Source organism: Gadus macrocephalus, chromosome 4 (genome assembly GCF_031168955.1).
Source record: "Gadus macrocephalus chromosome 4, ASM3116895v1".
NCBI classification, from domain to species: Eukaryota; Metazoa; Chordata; class Actinopteri; order Gadiformes; family Gadidae; genus Gadus; species Gadus macrocephalus.
Genome location: NC_082385.1, coordinates 5,687,030 through 5,707,029, shown reverse-complemented (window position 1 = coordinate 5,707,029; position 20,000 = coordinate 5,687,030). Strand labels below are relative to the sequence as shown.

At 43.8% G+C, this 20,000-nt stretch overlaps 4 protein-coding genes across 6 annotated transcripts in view; 1 reads left to right on the top strand and 3 right to left on the bottom strand.

Annotated features, from left to right (window-relative positions):
• Nucleotides 1-2,003, bottom strand: part of hapln1b (hyaluronan and proteoglycan link protein 1b) — a 21,440-nt gene extending 19,437 nt beyond the window's left edge. The window contains exon 1 of the mRNA XM_060049642.1: nt 1,676-2,003. The gene's annotated coding sequence lies outside the window, so the exon portion shown is untranslated. The remainder of the gene's footprint in view (nt 1-1,675) is intronic.
• Nucleotides 1-20,000, bottom strand: part of LOC132455688 (multiple C2 and transmembrane domain-containing protein 1-like) — a 160,818-nt gene that overhangs the window by 73,483 nt on the left and 67,335 nt on the right. The gene's annotated exons all lie outside the window — the stretch shown is intronic.
• Nucleotides 6,978-14,305, bottom strand: edil3b (EGF-like repeats and discoidin I-like domains 3b). Of its 2 annotated transcripts, XM_060049596.1 has the most exons (11): nt 13,589-14,305; nt 13,247-13,321; nt 12,272-12,292; nt 11,994-12,119; nt 11,230-11,343; nt 10,565-10,746; nt 9,873-10,028; nt 9,498-9,642; nt 8,708-8,892; nt 8,077-8,232; nt 6,978-7,625 (listed from the first exon to the last, which is right to left on the bottom strand). In XM_060049596.1, exons 1-11 carry the CDS (start codon nt 13,677-13,679, stop codon nt 7,476-7,478), a joined length of 1,401 nt encoding a protein of 466 aa, XP_059905579.1. In that variant the 5' UTR covers nt 13,680-14,305; the 3' UTR covers nt 6,978-7,475. The 2 variants fall into 2 exon arrangements, with proteins under 2 accessions (XP_059905579.1, XP_059905581.1); XM_060049598.1 differs by lacking the exon at nt 11,994-12,119.
• On the top strand, nt 14,369-17,798 carry cetn3 (centrin 3). Of its 2 annotated transcripts, XM_060049595.1 has the most exons (5): nt 14,369-14,504; nt 14,858-14,993; nt 15,309-15,423; nt 15,767-15,958; nt 17,295-17,798. In XM_060049595.1, the coding sequence occupies exons 1-5, from the start codon at nt 14,488-14,490 to the stop codon at nt 17,336-17,338; spliced, it is 504 nt and encodes a 167-aa protein (XP_059905578.1). In that variant the 5' UTR covers nt 14,369-14,487; the 3' UTR covers nt 17,339-17,798. The 2 variants fall into 2 exon arrangements, with proteins under 2 accessions (XP_059905578.1, XP_059905577.1); XM_060049594.1 differs by lacking the exon at nt 14,369-14,504 and having other exon boundaries at nt 14,823-14,993; nt 17,295-17,700.

The window sequence follows — 20,000 nt, the reverse complement described above, 5'->3', positions numbered from 1 at the left end:
TTGAGATACTGGCCCTGTCTGGCCCAGCGTGGGGCTTCCACTGACACTGAGGTTTTATGGGCACTGAGGTTTTATGGGTTTTATGGGTTATTGTGATGTTTGAAGTGAGTGGCCAGGGGTTCAAGGTTCACTGGCCGACAACAGCTTAAGCACCGGGTTCGATATGAGGAGGTGAGGGGGGGGGGGGGGGGGGGGGCATTCCTGAAGTGATTGTTAACGTTGATTTCTTGCCGTCGCAGCGTCCCGCACTTCCATCGCTCTCTCCGATTTCTCCCGTTTTCGGGGAATGATTCCGAAGTATTTTTCCGAAGCGTCCCCGTAGATGTTTGCGTTACATGTCATGGATGTGGTAGTCGAGGACCAGCAACTTACATAATCCAAAACACACATTTGTTTTTTAAGGACGATGGCAGCAGACATGTTTCCAATGAAGTAACAAAGTTGTTTTTTAAGCCGGTAGTCTCATCCGGAACGCTGGCACAAGGTTCCATTCATGAAAAATTGGGCATGTGTACTACGTTCACCAGCCATTGTTTATTTAGCCAGTGGTGTCCTTTGCACAAGGAATGTGTCAGTATGTAAAAGTGTGTGTGTGTGCGTGTGCGTGCGCGTGCGTGCATGTGTGTGTGTTAGTATTTGTGTGAAGGCAAGAACAGGATCCTGATAGAGAAAATGCATTTTCTATAAACTTGGTTCTTCAAGGAATTGTCACAGGCTTTCAGGGGCCCCTGAACTTCTGTGTGTGTGGTTGTGTGTGTGCATGCTTGTGTCTATGTGTGTGTAGTAAGGGTGGGGGCTCCATGTGTGTGTTTATGTGTGTGTGTGTGTGTGTGTGTGTGTGTGTGTGTGTGTGTGTGTGTGTGTGTGTGTGTGTGTGTGTGTGTGTGTGTGTGTGTGTGTGTGTGTGTGTGTGTGTGTGTGCGTGCGTGTGTGTGTGTGTCTGTGTGTGTGTGTGTGTTTGTATGTGTGTGTGTGTGTGTGTGTGTGTGCTTCTATGTGTGTGTGTAGTAAGGGTGGGGGCTCCATGGGTCTGTGTGGACAGGGTTGGGGGGTCAGGGTGGAGCCGGCTAGTCTCAGCCCAAACCAACACACAGCCAGTTGCATCACACATGTAAGTGTATATGTGCGTGTTTGTGTGTGTGCGGTGTGTTTCTGTGTGTGTGCTTTTGTGTGTGTGTGTTTGCATGTGTAACTCAGGAAATTAAAACATTATACCACAGAACTTCAGTTTACGCAACAATACATAAAACTGTTTTACTGATTTATTATTCTTATACTTTCCAGAGAGTGTCACCTTCTTCAGCTGGGATATATATATTGTTTAGAGTAAATACACTATGGTAGTTCTGCACAACCCCACAATAAAACAGACACCCACAAGGATTATGTCCAGGAATTATCCGAAGTGCGCAACATCTTTACAAGCAGGTCAACGCCAAACAACTCATCGTCACAAAAGGTCCAAAATTAAATGAAAGCAGGCTGTAGAAAACACGCCTATCATCCTGAGCCGGTTATTTTAATCAGACAAACACTCCAAACATGAGCAATAAGGCTTAATAACGTACTGAATCATGAGAGAAAGTACAAAAAAATACAAAATAAAATAAAAAAACAAAACATAAAAGACTTTAGGTTTATCGGAGTCCAAATTCAAAGATGATTGAAGTCTTACCTTGAGTCCTGCTCGGTGTTTACCTCCTCTTTCGCTTACTGGAACTGGCACTGGTTTGGAACGAGCGCAGAGCCCCGAGCGTAAAGGCAGCGTTCAGCGTCACTGGAGACAGAGCGACCCGCTGGGAGGGAGCCCAGTTCGGGGGAGATGTTTACCTATTTACCCTCACTCGCTGAGAGAGGCTTCGTTTGAAGTGGTGCTGCGGTGTATGGGCAGCTCACAAACAGCCGCCTCTTGTAGGTGCGTGCTGCGTTTGACGAATTGCCAAGAAGCCAAGACTTCTTTTTTTTGCGAAGGAGGAGGGGGTATTTGTAGCTGTTGGAGTAGGGTGGTCTGGGGGGGGAGGGGGGTAGCACTAGTGTACGAAGCTGCGAAGGCAGGTGAAATATATACAGCACAGTGGGCTCTGCAAGGCTGGTCCAATCCTTCACGGTGGAAATTGGAGACTTTGTGGGGCTCAATGACGCACGAGGCTCCATCATGTCTTGGAGAAGCAGGCGATTTCAAAACTGGGAAAATTAACTGGTTTCTTACTTAAAATTGGACATGCATCGATCATGTTTGCTGTAGGCCTACATGAATGCTCATATAGACTGCTATACGATGCACGACAGGGATATAACATATTACTTTTTTTTAATTATCTTGCGTCGTTGGCTAAAATTGCTCTAAATAGTTCACGGGAAGGTTATATTTGGCTGGAAACAGTCGCGTTTATTAACGTGATTAACTCTTATAATGGTCTCAAAGCTGCCAATGAGCTAGCTTAGGACAGCTCTGAACATATTGGATGGTCTGCTCGATGATTGATTATTACTTTAATGGCTTTTAATCACGTTTTAATGCAGCCAATATGTCACTTGAAAAGGGAAATGATGAAATGTACATCAATTATTATATCCAATCCAGTCAAAGTAATTATGTAGTCATTTTGTATTTCTTAAACACGTGAATATAGGCAGATGGATTGACTTGATGATAAATGTAATTACCTTATGTGTGTGTGTGTGTGTGTGTGTGTGTGTGTGTGTGCGTGGGTGGGTGTGGATGTGTATGTGTAATTACAACGAGGACTCCTCTGCCTGTTAACATTGGTGAATCCTGTGTTTATTGAGAACAGTTCCGTGCTTGTTGATTGGCTGTTCAGACTCAACCACATTACTGGAAGATCTCCCAACACAACATCAGCATTGATTAGTTTTGCCGTGACGCAAGTCAAGAACGATCTCTAATACCAAACAAATTATCAATCTGCAAATTAAGGTATTTTTCCTCTCAAACGAACTGTTAAAGGAATAGGATGAATGGCTCTATTGTATTTTGCAATCACACATTTACAAAATATGCCTCTTTCAAAAAAAAAAGATTTGAATGTTCGGTTGCAGTATTGGGCGGGGTGCCTATAAGATGCAGCAAAGATAGACAAAAACAACAGAATAATAAATGTCATTTTAGAAAAAGGTGGATTCCAATCACATTGTGTGCAGCCAACTTGGACGCATGTCTCCAAATAGTTACTCTGATTATCGTTTGAACATTAAATCATTTGGTATGCTTTTATCCAAAAACACTAGGCAGGGCATATTGTTTACAAGCTAAAGCCTCCGAAACTGAAAAAGAAAAAGAAAAATGGGCAGAATAAAGGCAGAGATTTTGTTGCAGAAAATATGTCTGGAGGGAGCGCAGAACAGCTGGGCTTGGGTCCCAGTTTTACTAGAAGCGAAATAAATTTCACAAACTGAACTCTCCGCTGCGCAGTAAAACATCCAGTCTATTTAAGGTTTAAGCCCACCTCCGTCTGTCTATTACGGATGATCCATTGACAGCCACTCTCTCCCCCAGCCGTCTTTTGTCAGAAGGTCAAAGTAGTTTGTGAAGGAGTTGAAAGTTCACCCGTCAAACAGACAGCTATAAAACCCGCCCTGTGGCGGTGGTGATTTCTCAGTAAATGAAACCTGTTTCTGGTTGGCCAATAATAAATCATTTTTGTTCATCTATTTGTCAGAACAGACAGACAGGAGGTGGTAAACTTAAACTTAAACTTTACTTCAAGAAAGGTGTGATATACATTCGTATCTCTCAACTCCTAATAGTTGTCTTAACCCCCCCAAAAAACACTTTCACTGGATTTATGTTGTAGCCTGCCTTTAGAGCACAGGGTTCTTTAAGGCTAGTGATTTGAAAGAAAAAGGTTTCACAAACCTCTGTGTATGTGTGTGCGTGTGCGTGGGTGTGTGTGTGTTTATGTGTGCGTGGGTGTGTGTGTGTGTGTGTGTGTGTGTGTGTGTGTGTGTGTGTGTGTGTGTGTGTGTGGACAGGGGGTCTCTGTGCTCTGTAGGGTGGGGTCCAGCTCTGTAATGACATGAACACTTTCATGCCCCAACTCTGGAGCGCTTATGGGACACTGAACTTCCCCCACATCCCAGAATACACAGAGACGCCGTTTCCAACCGGATCTACAGAGTTTTGTGTGTAATGAACCATAACCATAGATTAATTATGAATGGGAATGCCGAATCAAAAATATCTCAATATCTAATGAAATGTATAGAGGAGCGGGTGTTTCACAGTGACAACGTATATGTTATTAGTATGCTCTCTGGTCTTTTAGGACAGAATCACATGTTGGAAAGACAGAGGCTGCTTTCTAGAAACATCAACTTAACTTGACCCCCCCTGCATACACACACACACACACCTTACACCCTACCTACACCCTACAACCTACACCCTACCTCCAACCACTGCCCTTAGGCACAGCAAACCCACATACACATGTGTACACACACACACACACACGTACACGCGCACGCATGCACGCACACACACACACACACACACACACACACACGTAGACTGAATGAGTTTTTCACCACTCACGTATTTAAGCCGACATGTTTAAGTGAGGCTTCTTTAAAGAAATGGGGTGCTTGTTGCAGCCTGCTGACTCTGGAGATGTAAACAGGCACTTCCTAAAATATAGATTTTAAGCTGCATTATGTTACCTTCCTACTGCAGCTATTTAATCGCTAAATAGCTGAAATAGAAAGTTGATCAAGAATAACTCCAAGACACAACTCAAGCTACAAAGTTGCCAATGGGAAAAAACACATAGTTCAGCTTTAAAAATAAGGGTCGAACAAGATGGATAGGATTCACTTTACCCAGGATACCTTGTTAAAGTTAAATGATTGAGGACCAAACTAACCGAATGCATCACCGGTGTGTCATCCATTCAACTACAGGGAGGGTCTCCTTTGACTTTATCACTGACATCATCCCTCCCTCATCACACTCCCCGCGTCGGTCTGCTTTTGTTTTTGTTTGCCCTCAAAACGGGCGAAGGGAAACCCTGAGAAGGAGGAAGCGGACGTGTGGATGGAGACAAAGAGAGGAGCGAGGAAGAAAGGGACGAGAGCACATGTATCAAGCGTTGTGTTTCCTGCAGGCCCTCTAGGACTTCTATCTGAACACGCACATGTGAGTTGGAGACCCTCCCCACAGATAAGCAGAGACGCGATGGCACCAGGCTCACGGCGGCCCTGTTGCATTGTGGGAGGAACTCTGTGGGAAAATCAATCCTTGGTGGCAGGGATGGCCAACACAGGGAAAAGATAGGTTTTCAGACAAGTTGACGTTCTGCTAATACTACTTGATTGAAATGTCAATGAGACTTTATCTGTTTGAATAAAAGGGTTTATAGCAGAAATTATCTCAATAATATGTATATCATTCATCCATTGCACCCTGGAAAATGTCTATGCTGGTGTGTTAGTTGAGGACGCTGGAACTTTTAGACTGTATAGCAGTGTGTTAGAAATGAATGAACAAATTCATTTTCAACAAAGCACATGTTTGTTAACATTACTGTAACGGGTCAATGTAGCGCTGGACACAGGTTCTTGCTTCTTCCACCAGGAAGTTCTTTTATTGTCTTTTCAAACGTGTAACCAAAGACAATTCGATCAAGTGTAAATTATATTTTGCTCGACGCGATCTCCGTTGGCGATCGGCTCCTTTCTGCTGCCAATCCTTCCTGGATTCCCCTCCCACTACAAGACAAAAGCAGGCACATAAATACAAACACTCCCTGATTGGCCTGAGTGCCGACACCTGCCCGCACTCAGGTCCAATCCCCCCAGCCAATCCGGTGCTCTCCCAACCTGCCCATACTCCCCCTGCAGGCCAGACGTCGCACGTCCCCCCACAATTACACACTCACTTTTTCAGTCTGTGCACGGTGAATCACTTCTTTAGCCCACTTTCTGTCAGTATTTTTAGCCTGTTTCCTTAGAAAATGATGAACCATGCAGCTTGGAGGTTTGGGTTTTGAGTATTTATGCATCTTTCATGTTTTGAAATACAACTGTAGAGGAGGGTTAGTCTAGCCACTAAGGTGTTGGACTGCTAGCTTGTTGAATCCTCAATGTCTACCTTTAGCAAGCATCATTCTTCACAATGCCAATAGCCCCTGCTCATGAATTAATTAATAATCCAAAAACAACACTGGAGTAAAGCTTAGATTAATTGACCAAATAGCCTATCTCCAACTTGTGAATTCCATGAATTGAAGGGAATTCACTTGAGAGATTGACTTCTGTGGTACCTAGCAGGGATCGATTTAGTCCCAGGGGGAAAACGTCAATTTTTTTCAGTCAAAGGCGATGGAAACTAGTGAGCACTTAGCATCTAGTGAATGTGTGTCACACTATCTGTCCAAGACTGGGGACACGATGGTTTTCCACCGAGAGGGAAATGGCACCATGATATCGACCACTCAATGAGTCTGGCCTCGTCTCTGCCCCAGTATCAAGTCCCGGTGTCTGCCCCAGTATTAATACCTGGTGTCTGCCCAAGCATCAAGACCTGGTTTAAGTCCCAGCATCTATTCCTGGTCTCTGCCCCAGAACACCAAGATTCTGGGTCATCTGGACTTAGAAACATGACGGACACATGTCCTATATGTTAAAAACGCCATTAGAGATGTTTATCTCAGGCTAAAGGCATTGGAAATGTTTGCTGGGGTTGGGAAGTCATTCTGAAACTGACTGAGAGTAGAGTGTGATAAGAGTAGGATGTCGTTCTTGTTGTTCAGACCAATAATTACAAGACAAGTCAAGTCAATCGGATACTCTGTTTGTGAGAATTTAAATATTGCGATAAAAGGCACTTTTAGAATTGCCCAGCAGGCGCCAGTAACATGCCAATAAAAACCTTTCCATTAACGAAATCATCTCCACTGTCAACTGCTTTGGATTCACTATATTAAATGTTTGCTTAAAGAATGAAACACTATAACACATATTATTTCTGACTGTATTTCACATTCGGACATGGGTCAACGAAATCTGTTTTAAATGTATTTTACAGGCTTTGTATCAAATGCACCATGTATTACAATCAAATATATTCATTGGCAGAGTACATTATATCAAATGTAATGGTCCACAGAACAATACTGAGAAACACCATTTTCAGGAAGTGGTATAACCGGCAATCTATACATTTGTGCTAACAATTTACTAATGTCAACCACAGTTTTGCGAACCAGAATCGTTCACATATCACAGTAAATGCAGTGCTGTTCAAAGGTGACTGTGAAGTACTGTGGCCAGTAGCCCTACTATTACAAGATCAAGTATACGTTTTGAATAAGCATGTTCCACAACACGTTTGGTAATGCAAAAAAATAACAATAAAATGGCACACAAATAATTCACAGTCAATAAATGCGAGTAACCTCCCTGAAACAAACCACTGCTCAAAATCTTTGTTAATTCTAAAAACAAACAAGATGGATTCATTCATCGCCCCGGCAAATAAGCAGCTCCATCCTCACGGTGATCCGCCCGTGCCACGACCAGGGGACGAGCCGGATGAAGCGAGCGTGTATGGGGGGCTTGATGGCGTTCTTCTTGGCTCTCTTGTTGTCAGAGTTGCCCTGGAAAACCTAGCGCCGACACAAAAATAAGTATTCAACCAAGACACTAGCAAACAAATCAACCCCCTTTGAATTAGTGCAAAAAAAGATATCAGTTTAGCTACATGTTTTTTAAATGAGCTGTAAATGCTCAGGTAATGACACAAGATGTTCAAAAACAACGACACTGCAGTTGAGCATAAGGAAAGTAATTGAAACACGTGCGATGGCGTGGCTGCGGTAAACAAGGGCGACATCTAGAGGGCAAAACCCCAAACTACACGAACAGTTAAAAAGAAGGACTTTGGATTACCTACATCGAACCAGATATATATCCGTTTACTATATTCATAGCAGAAATTTTCATCCATAGTGAATAACAGTGCATTCAGAAACATGTCGTCAAGCAGCGGGTACCTTTCTGACTGTGAGCCAAACACCCTAACTGCTAAACCTTCCACCATCTGGTGTTGTCCTCTACCTTGTCGTTGTGTCGCTCCTCGTCCTGGAAGGTCGTCCAGTCTCTGCCGTCCTGACTGTAGGTCAGCTTGTAGGAGCTGACAAACTGTTCCCGACCAAAGTCCTTGGCTCCCTGGGTGATCACCCCCGAGATGTTGGTGGGGGTGAGCAGGTCCACCTCAATACAGAATAAGGTGTGTGTGTGTTAGGGTGTGTGTGTGTGTGGGGGGGGGGGGGGGGGGGGGGGGATACAAGCACAAGCACTCATGTTTTTTATTGTGTCTAGCTAAACAATTTGTTGCGTCCCTTTTTTTCCCCTTTTTGACTCCCTGCCCTACTTTCCTCGTCTTACAAATGTAATACCTGTAACTATTTACCAATTTAGCTTTTATCAAATACGACACGATACGAAACGAAGTACGGCTGGGAATAATGACTACAACTATGAAAGTACACAAAAAACGATGAGTAACTCCAACTACGTCTTCTTAACAAAATAAACAACCGGACAACCCTGGGAAGAAGAACAAGGCTTTGGACGGGATCAAAATATTCGGCCCAGTTTCGTCAATGAACGCCTCGGACGATCTCAGAGTCACCGAGCTCGCCCGTAGCGCTTGCTGTCCGGCCCCGCCCCGCCCCCTCTTCCTCACCTGTAGCCACTGGGCCTGGTCGTTGCGCGCGGCCGCCCAGGCGTTCACCTTGCCCCTGCGGCCCAGCCGGGCGTACTCGGGCCTCCAGGAGAGCAGTTCCATGCCCAGGGTGAGGTGCACGGTGGAGGCCGACAGCTGGGAGTCGTGCACCTCGCCGGACCGCAGGCCCAGGAGCTCGGAGCAGCCTGACGGGGTGGGCGGCAAAAGGTCACCTTAAGGCCCAATCCCATTTCTACCCCTTACCCCTTCCCCTTACCCCTCCCCCTTGTTTTGAAGGGGGAAGGGGAAGGGGGAAGGGGAAGGGGAAGGCGTAAGGGGTACCCCTTCAAACCAAGGGGGAGGGGTAAGGGGAAGGGGTAAGGGGTAGAAATGGGATTGGGCCTAAAATATCTCAGGGGGATTTGGGTTGAAACTGATTCGCGTTATCGGGGCTCTGATGTCACATGAATGGGAGAATTGGCTGGATCTCTGACGATGGGATATTTTGGTTGATTAGCACATCTTAGATTATCCCGAGCAATATACAGATGTTTTATGTTGATACATTCTTTTTTTTACATCTTGCTTAAGGATGTTTACAAGTAGACTGCGTACATTGGGGTCATAACACCCCCAACCACCAGAGTCTACCGGCAAGGGGTGTTTGCCCCCCTAAATAACTATATGCCATTTGTTGGATTCTACACAATGGTTAATTTACACACTACATTAATTAACAAACTCTCCATTTTTTATTTTATCAATATTTGACATTATAACATGACCATTATGTCATGATGATGTCACCGACCTGTGAGGTCACAGCCCAGCAGTTCCATGCGCAGGGTGCAGTGTCCCCAGCAGAGCTGGGGGTAAATGCGGATGTACTCGGCTTCGATTGGTGGAGAGAAGGCGTTGGCCATGGACGACCTGCTGTCTGTGTTGCCATGGAAAAGCTGAAAGAATAAAAGAGAGATCCTTAGAAAGGTCAAATAACTCCATATATTTATATATGGAGTATATATTTATCTACTTTATTTTCAGTATATTTTGTGTGAAGGGAACTTGCAAATTAAGAATTTCATTGCCCAGTTCAAACTATGTTTCCATTGTGTATATGACAATAAACGATCTTGTATCTTGTATCTTGTATATGTATAATATATATATATATAAAGAGATTCACCATATCTTCCTTGCTTCCTTTGGCTTTGATCATCCTCCATGTTTTTCCATCGTCGCCGTAAGCAACCCGATACGTTTTAACGAACTCTGACCTCCCCAGCCGCCGAGCCCCCTGGGTGATCACCCCTGTTATACGCATCCGCTGCTGCAGGTTCACCTGGGATCAAATACATGTAATATAACCGTTAGTGTCAGAGGCAATCACACTGTACATACACACACACACACTCAAACACACACACAAACACTCACACACACTCACTCAAACACACACACACACACACACACACACACACACACACACACACACACTCAAACGCACACACAAACACAAACACACACTCACATGCAAATAAACACAGACTCACGTACACACACACACGGACACACACATATACATACAATGATAAATACATATATGCATACAAACATACATGCATAGATACATGCATGTAATGACACAGACATCCACTCTCACACATACACACTCACCCACACACACACACACACACACACACACACACACACACACACACACACACACACACACACACACACACACACACACTCACTCACGCAAACACAAACCCCAAGCACACACACTCACTCACTCCCTCCCTCACACACACTGAGTACAATGTTTACAACGTGTACACGTAGCTTTACTAGCAGCACTAATGGGCGGGTGTGTACTTGTATCCAGGGCCAGAGGTCGCTCTCGGCAGGGCTCCAGGCGTTGACCAGCCCTGGGAGGTGGAGCCGCGCCCGCTGGGGCAGCCAGCGGTGCAGACCCCACACCGTGCGGTCCGACGAGGACGAGGACAGCTGGTCGTCAGACACCGTCCCCCCCTCCATGCCGATCGGCCCCGAGCACCCTGTGGGTGACAACGTCACCGGTTAAACACACAGGATACACCAGCACCCTGTGTGTGACAGTGTCACCGGTTAAACACACAGGATACACCAGCACCCTGTAGATAGTATAATGTGAGTGTGTGTGTGTGTGTGTGTGTGTGTGTGTGTGCGTGTGTGTGTGTGTGTGTGTGTGTGTGTGTGTGTGTGTGTGTGTGTGTGCCTGCGTGCCTGAGTGTGTGTGTGTGCACATGTGTGATTGTGTGACTGCATATTGGATATACCACATATCGCTCTGGTTTGGCTAAGTAATATGTTTTTTATAACAACACAAACACGTACACACATAAACATGGCAGCATCAGCACGTCACATGGCATGAAACTCAAAACAAAATATATTTATTAATTACGATTGATTATGGCAGTTGGAAAACATGTGTATGGTAACTATGTTACTTATAAGCGACATTTCCCGTCTATTTGTATCAGAGATATTGTACTCACTGTGCTGGCAGTCGGGACCATAGTATTCAGCTGGACACACACACGTGTACTGGGCTGCCTCGTCCTGACACACTCCCCCGTTCTGGCAGGGCTCGCTGTCACACTCATTCACATCTGCACAGGCGAGAGTTAGAGTAGAGTGAGTTCGATGAGGATTTGGTCCTTAGAAATGTCATGGTCAGTAGTATACCCACTGTTCAGATAACATCAACTCTATTTTTATCAATAAGAATATTTTTTGACGAATGTTTTTTCTATGAGGCGGTAAACAACTTGTTGTGAGAATGATTAACAAGGTTTGTTGGTTGCCTGCAGCACATTCGTTTGTTTATATGAATTAGCATATAGAGCAGGTGGTTCAGTGGTTAGGGTATTTGAGTGTCAGTCAAAATGTTCAGAAATTGAAGTAGGAACCCAAATGTCAGCAGTCTATCTGTAGGCATCCATCAACAAGATGCCCCTAGCTGCTCCTTAATATAAGGAACCTTGGATAAATGTGTTTGCTAACAGACTGAATAGTATGAAGTCATATCTGGTTAAATCGGCACTACGTCACTTTTCTACTGAAGCTATTTCTCTCCATTACAAAACATCGGAAATCAAACGTTTCTCAAGAAACAGACGGGCCTATCCACCAAATAAGAATTGTATTCTGATCCACTTTTGCGCCCCAACTGTGGGAAAATCTCAAAATCTCTGATAACAATGAATGAAAACTGTATGCCCATGTAGTTCTCCCGAGTTGCTATAATGATGACACTAACTGTGTTGGCAGTGGATTCCGGTGAAGCCAGGCAGACAGACGCACACATAGCCCAGGACAATCTCCCCGTGGTCGCTCGTGGTTTCACAGGCACCGCCATTGTGGCACGGATTGGGTTGACAGCGCCCTGACAAAACAGTGGGCATCCAACGACAACACTTAAACATCACATGCAATGCACCGGCAGCATCCATTTATTCATTGTACCATCCGGACAATCCATCATATACTGGTTATTATAAGTGCAATGATGATTACAAAATATTTTGCAACACTTACCTTCGGTTGGGAACGATAAATCTGTGAATATCAAGATCCAGATTAGATAATTAATCCCAAGGGAAATAGCTTCACAGAATGTGTGTGTGTTTGTGTGTGTGTATGGTTGTGTATATGTGTGTGTGTGTGTGTGTGTGTGTGTGTGTGTGTGTGTGTGTGTGTGTGTGTGTGTGTGTGTGTGTGTGTTTGGTGTGTGTGCGTGTGAGTGAGTGAGCGTGTGTGTCTGTGTGTGTTTGGTGTGTGTGTGTGTGTGTGTGTGTGTGTGTGTGTGTGTGTGTGTGTGTGTGTGTGTGTGTGTGTGTGTGTGTGTGTGTGCGCGTGTGTGTGCGTGTGTGTGTGCGTATGTGTCAGAGAGCGTGCAGTGTTAAACAATTTGTTTCGGGTTAATCTTTCATCCCACAGAGGATAAGTATGTTGCCTTGGTGGTATTTGAGGGAAATAGCGCGCATCTCATTAAATATACAGCCCACAAGACAAAGAGTGTCGTCTGCCTGGGTGGTCAGTCCAGAGATTAAAAAGTGGGTCATTCTGAGAGGAGGAAAGCTCAACATGACATACTTAAGAACAAAGACGCAGTGCTCACTCAATGATCATTAGAAGAGCATAACACAGACATTAAGGGCTACAGTGGATATAAATATACTGTACTGGTCAAAGTAAAAGAGCCTGTTTGAGTTGTAAATTGATATGGTAGTCTGGTATTACAATTATTATTATTGGATAATTGCTTTCAGGTTGAGCCCAGAAAGTTTAGTTTTACTTCTACCTCAACTAAAGAGTTTTTTTCTAGGCCTATGTGTTTTTTTCATAACAAGATTTGTCAATTTGTTTCAGAAGTAGGCTAATGCATGCTCATTTCATCCAGACGACAGGGGCAATGTTGTTCTAATGAAAATATAGGAAAAATCGTACAGATTTGTTTTTTTAATACATACTAAAAATACAACATTTTACGATGACGTTATCCAACAGCACCTGTGATAGCATCCTGTGGCTGCAGCGTGTAGCAGTCTCCTTCACCTTCACACAACGAGGGGCCACACGAGGCTTCTGGGAAGCGGAGAAAGAGAGAGAAGTGGGTGAAAGCATAACATTGCATAGTGTTTAAAATAATAATGTATATCGAAATAATTAATTCACACTAATTTCCAAAGCCGCTAAATCCAGCAAAAACAATTGAAAAAACAACAACAATTGCATATGAATACTTAACTCGCGAGATGCTACTCGTTAACTAAAAAATAATCGTTGCATTTAAATCCTTTTACCTTCTTTAAGCGGTCAAAGTATAGCCTTTAGAAAAGATGACGCACTCACCATTTACCTCCTGGTCAGAGACGGTCGCATCAATACAGACAAGTAGCAGAAAAGCCCACAGCATAAGCGCGAAGTTGAATCTGCTCCTCATGTTAAAACATAAACAACAGCACGCAATGTTTTGGGGGCTTTTTTCCTTCCCTCCCGTCCACTGCGACAGCGGTGCTGCTGTTGGAGACGGCGGAGATGCTGATGATAATAGTGGTGTGGACTGCCTGCAATAACCTAGAATTAACTCGGTGCGCAGTTCGTTTTCTGTTCACTGCGGTCTCACGTCTTCACATGAATAAATAAATACCATCACTTTCTAGAACCGATCCATAAACCAATGCATCCGACAAATGACGATACCTAGGCTATTTATAGGAATGATTTAAATATTAAAAAAAACATGGGTATTTCATTGGCAGATAATTTTATGGTATTTGATATAATTTATCAAAATTCAAGGTAGTGCGGTTTGGGAAACTGGATACGTTTTACGACCTACAAAACCTGCAATCCATAATTTACGGAATTAGCTGAAGTTGAAATATTGATTAATTAAATAAGCCCTTAGCCTTTGCTAAGCGTCATATTTCTAGAATTAGGCTGTTTTACTATTAATCATATGTATTCATCTAAAGTGGCAGATTTTTTCATTCAATAGTTATTTAGCAACAGATTTAAAAATAATTGAAGGTTGGAGATTGAGTTTGTCTGCAACTCTCCACTCTCATCCCTCGTCCAACTGGTCCTCTGTGGATAAGAGGCAAAAAGTGGCTGTCCTTCCGACCAATCATCGACGCCTTTACTGCAGCATAGAAACAACCAATAGCGGGGCGTCGTGTGAGCGCGGCTAAACGGCTGTGTTGTGTGTACCTGTTTCAATCGCGAATAGGTCGTACGAATCTTTCAGCATGAGTCTCGCTTTAAGGTAACATTTTGGTTTCATAAAGTTGCTGCTCATTAGGTTTTTAATTGTGATGAAGTATTAAAAGTCGTCCGGTGACGACTCGTACATGGTAGTCAAACGAATTCATGTCATGGTTAATTTACTGTCGCCAGTTAACATGTCGATTATGATTGGATTATATCTCTAAGCATGTAAGATTGTCACTGGGCTTTTCGCTGTATTTCAGTTGTAATATCCCGCTGAGATATGGTTGTTAACTGTCATCTGGCTGTTCAAAACACACCGCAAGGTCGCCGCGTTGTTGTGGGCATCAGGTTGAAACGTATCGATAATTGTTGGATTTGAACCTAATCAATGTATTCTGATCATGGCAGAACTGATCCTACTGCAGACAAAGCCAAGCGCAAGAAGAGGAGAGAGCTCACAGAGGAGCAGAAACATGAAGTTAAAGAAGCCTTTGAGTTATTTGACACTGATAAAGATAAGGAGATTGACTACCATGAACTCAAGGTAAATGTTGTATCAGAAAGTGAGACACACAAGTCGCTTCTAATGTACTGTGTATACTTGGTACGGCTGATGTTTAAGTGAGAAAAAATGCTTCAAACCCCAAATGTCCACAGTCTAAATGTAGGTATCCTTCTGCAAGCTCATTAAGGAAATGTACATTTCCTTAAGGTACATACATTAAGGTACCTTAAAATACATGCAGTATGGAAATGTATGTCCAAAAATATCCCTGTCAGTTGATCCAAATTTGTTTTAGAGATTCCAAGGTTTCTTTCATGATGGCGTTATCTTTCAAATGGGTTTCCTTGTCGACAGGTTGCGATGCGAGCGTTGGGATTCGAGGTGAGGAAGGTGGACGTTTTGAAGATTCTCAAGGACTACGACCGAGCAGGAACCGGCAAAATATCCTTCGATGACTTCACCGAAGTTGGTCAGTCTCAATGTGGTAGTAATTTTAATGGTATATGCATTGTGAATAAGAAGTTCATTTTCAACATCTTAGTGTTTGCCGTTATGTGTTCCCTCTCCTCTTTATTCCCCTATAGTTACGGAACGTCCTACATTGTGTGCCCTCTCCTTTTTATTCCCCAACAGTGACAGAACGTAATACATTCTGTCCCCTCTCCTTTTTATTCCCCTACAGTGACAGAACGTAATACATTCTGTCCCCTCTCCTTTTTATTCCCCTACAGTGACAGAACGTAATACATTCTGTCCCCTATGCTGACCAAACGTCATACATTGTGTACCCTCTCCTTTTTATTCCCCTGCAGTGACGGAGCGCATCCTGGAGCGAGACCCTAAGGAGGAGATCCTGAAGGCTTTCAAGCTGTTTGACGACGACGAGTCGGGCAACATCAGCCTGAGGAACCTGCGGCGGGTGGCCCGCGAGCTGGGGGAGAACGTCACGGACGAAGAGCTGCGCAGCATGATCGACGAGTTCGACACCAACGGCGACGGGGAGAGTAAGTGAGGGACATTGCTTAAGGGCCTGACTCCTGCTTCTGAGTCGTCTCACAAACCAGACTCTAATTAAACTCAAAGTCTTATTGGCCATCTGACTTTAGATTCATGTCTTAAGCCCTATTGACCTTCAGAGTTTCAATTAATATCTATAGTCTTATTGGCCTTCAGACTTTAGATTGATATCTAAAGTCTGGTCGATAAGACTTAAGATATGAATCTAAAGTCTGCGATGGCAGTGATGGGAGATCAGATCAAATCTGGGCGAACAGGATGTTTCATTTTCTTTCGCTTCATATTTGTTTGGAACCAATCCTGTTGCTAGCAGTGGGTATATCTAAGTGCGTGATGGAAAACACCAACTCAGCCAGCATTAGTAAACTGTTAAGAGAGTCAACACCGAATGAATTCCCCTTCTGAAAGATTCATCCGCCAAATTAGTGAAATTAGTTTTCCTCGGTAGAATATCTCCATCTCCATTCAATATGTGTATTTGATTGGCCATTGTTACTGTTATGTGTATTGTAATGTGTGCTGGGTAGATCAGTCTACCAGCCTACCCAGTGGATTGTAGCAAATTTTGCTCATCAACCAGCTCCAACTTGTGATGTCACTCAAACACAGGAAAAGGAAGATATTCAAACGGCTTAAACGGGTTTTGACTACCAGCCCCAGCCTAACATGGAATCAGCCAGAAGTAATGACATGCAGCTGAATTCATTCAAGTCGTTCTGGATAAAAGCCTCTGCTAAATTACTTCACCAGACGCTTACCAATTCTCAAGTAAATGGATCGTCAAAATATCAATATCTTATTCAATTACCACAACCACACGAATCTGATTTATATCGCCACTACAATTTACTCAATTGCCCTCCTTAACTTTGTTGCAGTGAAATGTTAAAGATCATTTTTAGTTTATGATGATAATAACCAATAGGGACCAAACGGGCCCGACAGCTAAAAACCTCGAGTGGATCTCCAGCGACCTCTAGTGGCGGATCCCTGAATGATTTTTAACTGTCATGCGCTATTATGAGACGCAATTATATATAATATGTTCCTGAGAGAAGGAACCCGGCGTACAAACAAATCTAATTTACAATAATGAAATGTTAAATTATACCGAATTATTATTTAAATAAAGCATAACAAATTCATTTTGATAATCCTAGATTAGTCCTAGTCCTAGATTAAATAGGTGTTTGCCTAGAGGGCCCTCTCATTGATTATGAATTATATATTAACTCGATTGCAACAACAAATTCCTATCTTCACCAAAAGTTAGTTATTTGGTCACATTGCAGTCTTTTTTTTTTTTTTTTCTTCCCTCTCCAGTAAATCAAGACGAGTTCCTGTCCATAATGACTGGTGACTCCTAACAGGAAGGCTGCGTCTCAGAAGAGTTTACCCAGACAATGGGGCGTTTCTTCCTGGATGTATACATCATGCAGGCGGGTGAGGAACCCAGACAAAGATGATCTGTCATGATCTGTCGTAGAGCAGCGTCACGTCATCGCTCGTGTGTGGACTGATGAAGAACCTTCTGTTACAGTCACTTCTGGAATTTGGACCCCATGTTATGTATAAATGATCCATGACTGCCGTGGGGACTGAGCGCATTGGGACTGAACCAGGCGATGTTTATCCAGGCTACATCGGCTGTGTTGTTGGTTTCGTGTCGGTTTTTACTCTGTTGATTTACATATTTGATTTCAGAACAGTTGTGAATAAAGTAAAAGTACTCGGCTTGGATTTCTTTGGTTTACCCAGAGTTTTTTTTATATTTTTTTGGTTTGTTACAAATGTAATTATTTTATACAAAATAAAATGTCAATTTTTTGTTCAAATGCTGTATAGTCCTATGATTGGTGCTTTAAAACCGGTATTTGGCATCTTCTTAAACTAAACAGATGGGGCATTTATCTATGTTTAGCCGGTGCAGTTGCGTATTTGTTTTTGATTGTTTTAACTCCTGTCCCACAACAGTTGTGGCCACCTAAAACACATTCCTAGAACTTCACTTTTATGTCCACACTAAATCTGTTTCAGAGTGTGCTGATAAGACCATCTGTCATTTACAACAAAACCATGACGGGCCCACGCACCTTCTGAAGTTTTTTTTCCCTAACCATTGTTTGACTATTGACTGCTGATGTATGTGTTTTAAAAAACAAACTGCCGTGCGTCGTCAGCTAAGCCCGAAGTGACGATTCAACCGAACCACCAAACCTCAAAATCGTCCCCAAAGCGCCCTGTTATTAAATCCCCTCAAACCCAAACAAGGTGATTCAGACAAAACTGTTTTTTCCCCCTACTGATTCCAATGAAAACCACAAAGAGTGGTCTTTGCAATCCCTCGGATAATTAAGGAGGGCTTTCGCCGGCTGACACCCCTGGGTGCCTTGGTTACACGACCGGCCAATCAGAAGACGGCAGAGTTGGGCGTCAACATTCCCTTGCGTTTCTTTTTCTTTTTTGCCTTCTTTTAATTGGAGGGCTGACGTCTTTCCCTCTCAAGTGAGACAAATGAACGTAATTGTAACCCATATGCGGCGTAACACAAGCCTCCCTCTCTCACCAACACCTCCTCCCCATCGTCTTTGTGTCCTATCACACTCGGGAGCCTGGAAAGAGGAGTGCGAGGGAGCAGTCGTGGGCTTGGTGGTCAGGACCGGCCCATCTGTCCGTCCGTCTATCCGACCAGACTAGATCTCTTCCTCGCTCTCTCTCTCTCTCTCTTGCACCCCGGGCGCTACATCGCATGCTCAGCTGTTGGTTCATCAGCCCAACGGTGCAACACATGGTCCACAAATAGACTGCTCCGGTTCCTCCCCAGTTACAACCTCAGCACCCAAACCAACCACCACCGCTACCTCCACCTCCTTTCACAAGACCACCATCTCCGCCTCCACCATCGCATCCGCCACCGCCACAAAATGCACCTTCACACATCCACGTGTATTTACTGTCTTCATATAGTCAACATGATTTTGTCGTCCGGCTTTGTTTTGGCTTGAGACCGCCTGCAAATGTCGAGGAGGAGAAAAGTTAAGAGAAGAGAAACTACAATCCCAGGGCCTCACCACACCCAACCACCACCCCTGCTCCACCCCCACCACCTCCAAAATGTGCTTACCGCATAAACAAACATGTATAGACACCTACATGTATAGAGAAATATTTATGCACACATACATGCATAGACAGATACATGTAGACACATGCATGTGTAGACATACACGTACGTGTATAAACACGTATATACATTTATGCAACACGTAGGTCCGTTATCATAGTCGTCTTCGGTCGTTTTCCTCTGGGATAACCTACTGATGAGAATCCTAAGAATAGAAGTGGAATGGGCGGGTGTGTTCTTGGTAAGAGATAGCTTGCGTTAAGTTAGGTCACTAATTGGTGATAATGTGAATCATGTTGCTATTGTTATACAGTACGCCTGTCTGTTTGGCTACCATAGCATTCCTTGGAAGGAGGGATACCTCTTCCTTCTCTAGATATCTTCCCACTGGGTTTTGGGGGAGAGTTTCCTTTGCCCTTTGGAGGGCTTGGGGACAGCGGGGGTGTTTCAGAAGGTGGGCCGGCCAGGCCCTCGGAGGCTGCGGCTGTGATTAAGGGCTTTACAAAGAGATGAGGGACTTGAATAGTGGTATGAGCGCAGATACACTGAAGCTATAGGGCAGTAGGAGTCCATGGCGTCGCGGCGTTTCGTTTTTTGAGATGACACAAATCACCCCTCTTCGTCGCGTATCCTGTGAATAATTTATGTTTGTCGTGGTCCTCCCCGCTCTGCCTTAGAGGAGAAACCCACTCACAGCTTTATAAACAAAAGTTGGTTAACAATAGATCATTGTTCGGTAGTAGCCCCGTCATCTAAAGCCAGCAATTACTCACCCAGCAATTACATCACAACTACAAAGAACACCAAATTGGGGCTGTGGGTTGTTGTTGCTCGAGCCGAGCAATAGCTAAAAGACGGGTGGAAAAACAAACAAAACAAACATGCATAAAACATGACTTGAAGAC

Coding starts and splice junctions, on each gene's coding strand:
- cetn3 (XM_060049594.1), top strand. CDS start 14,838: ATGTATTCTGATCATGGCAGAACTGATCCTACTGCAGACAAAGCCAAG. Junction 14,994..15,308: donor TTGACTACCATGAACTCAAG/GTAAATGTTGTA, acceptor CCTTGTCGACAG/GTTGCGATGCGAGCGTTGGG. Junction 15,959..17,294: donor CACCAACGGCGACGGGGAGA/GTAAGTGAGGGA, acceptor TTCCCTCTCCAG/TAAATCAAGACGAGTTCCTG.
- edil3b (XM_060049596.1), bottom strand. CDS start 13,679: ATGAGGAGCAGATTCAACTTCGCGCTTATGCTGTGGGCTTTTCTGCTA. Junction 12,293..13,246: donor GCCACAGGATGCTATCACAG/GTGCTGTTGGAT, acceptor TGATATTCACAG/ATTTATCGTTCCCAACCGAA. Junction 10,747..11,229: donor TGGTCCCGACTGCCAGCACA/GTGAGTACAATA, acceptor TGTCACCCACAG/GGTGCTCGGGGCCGATCGGC.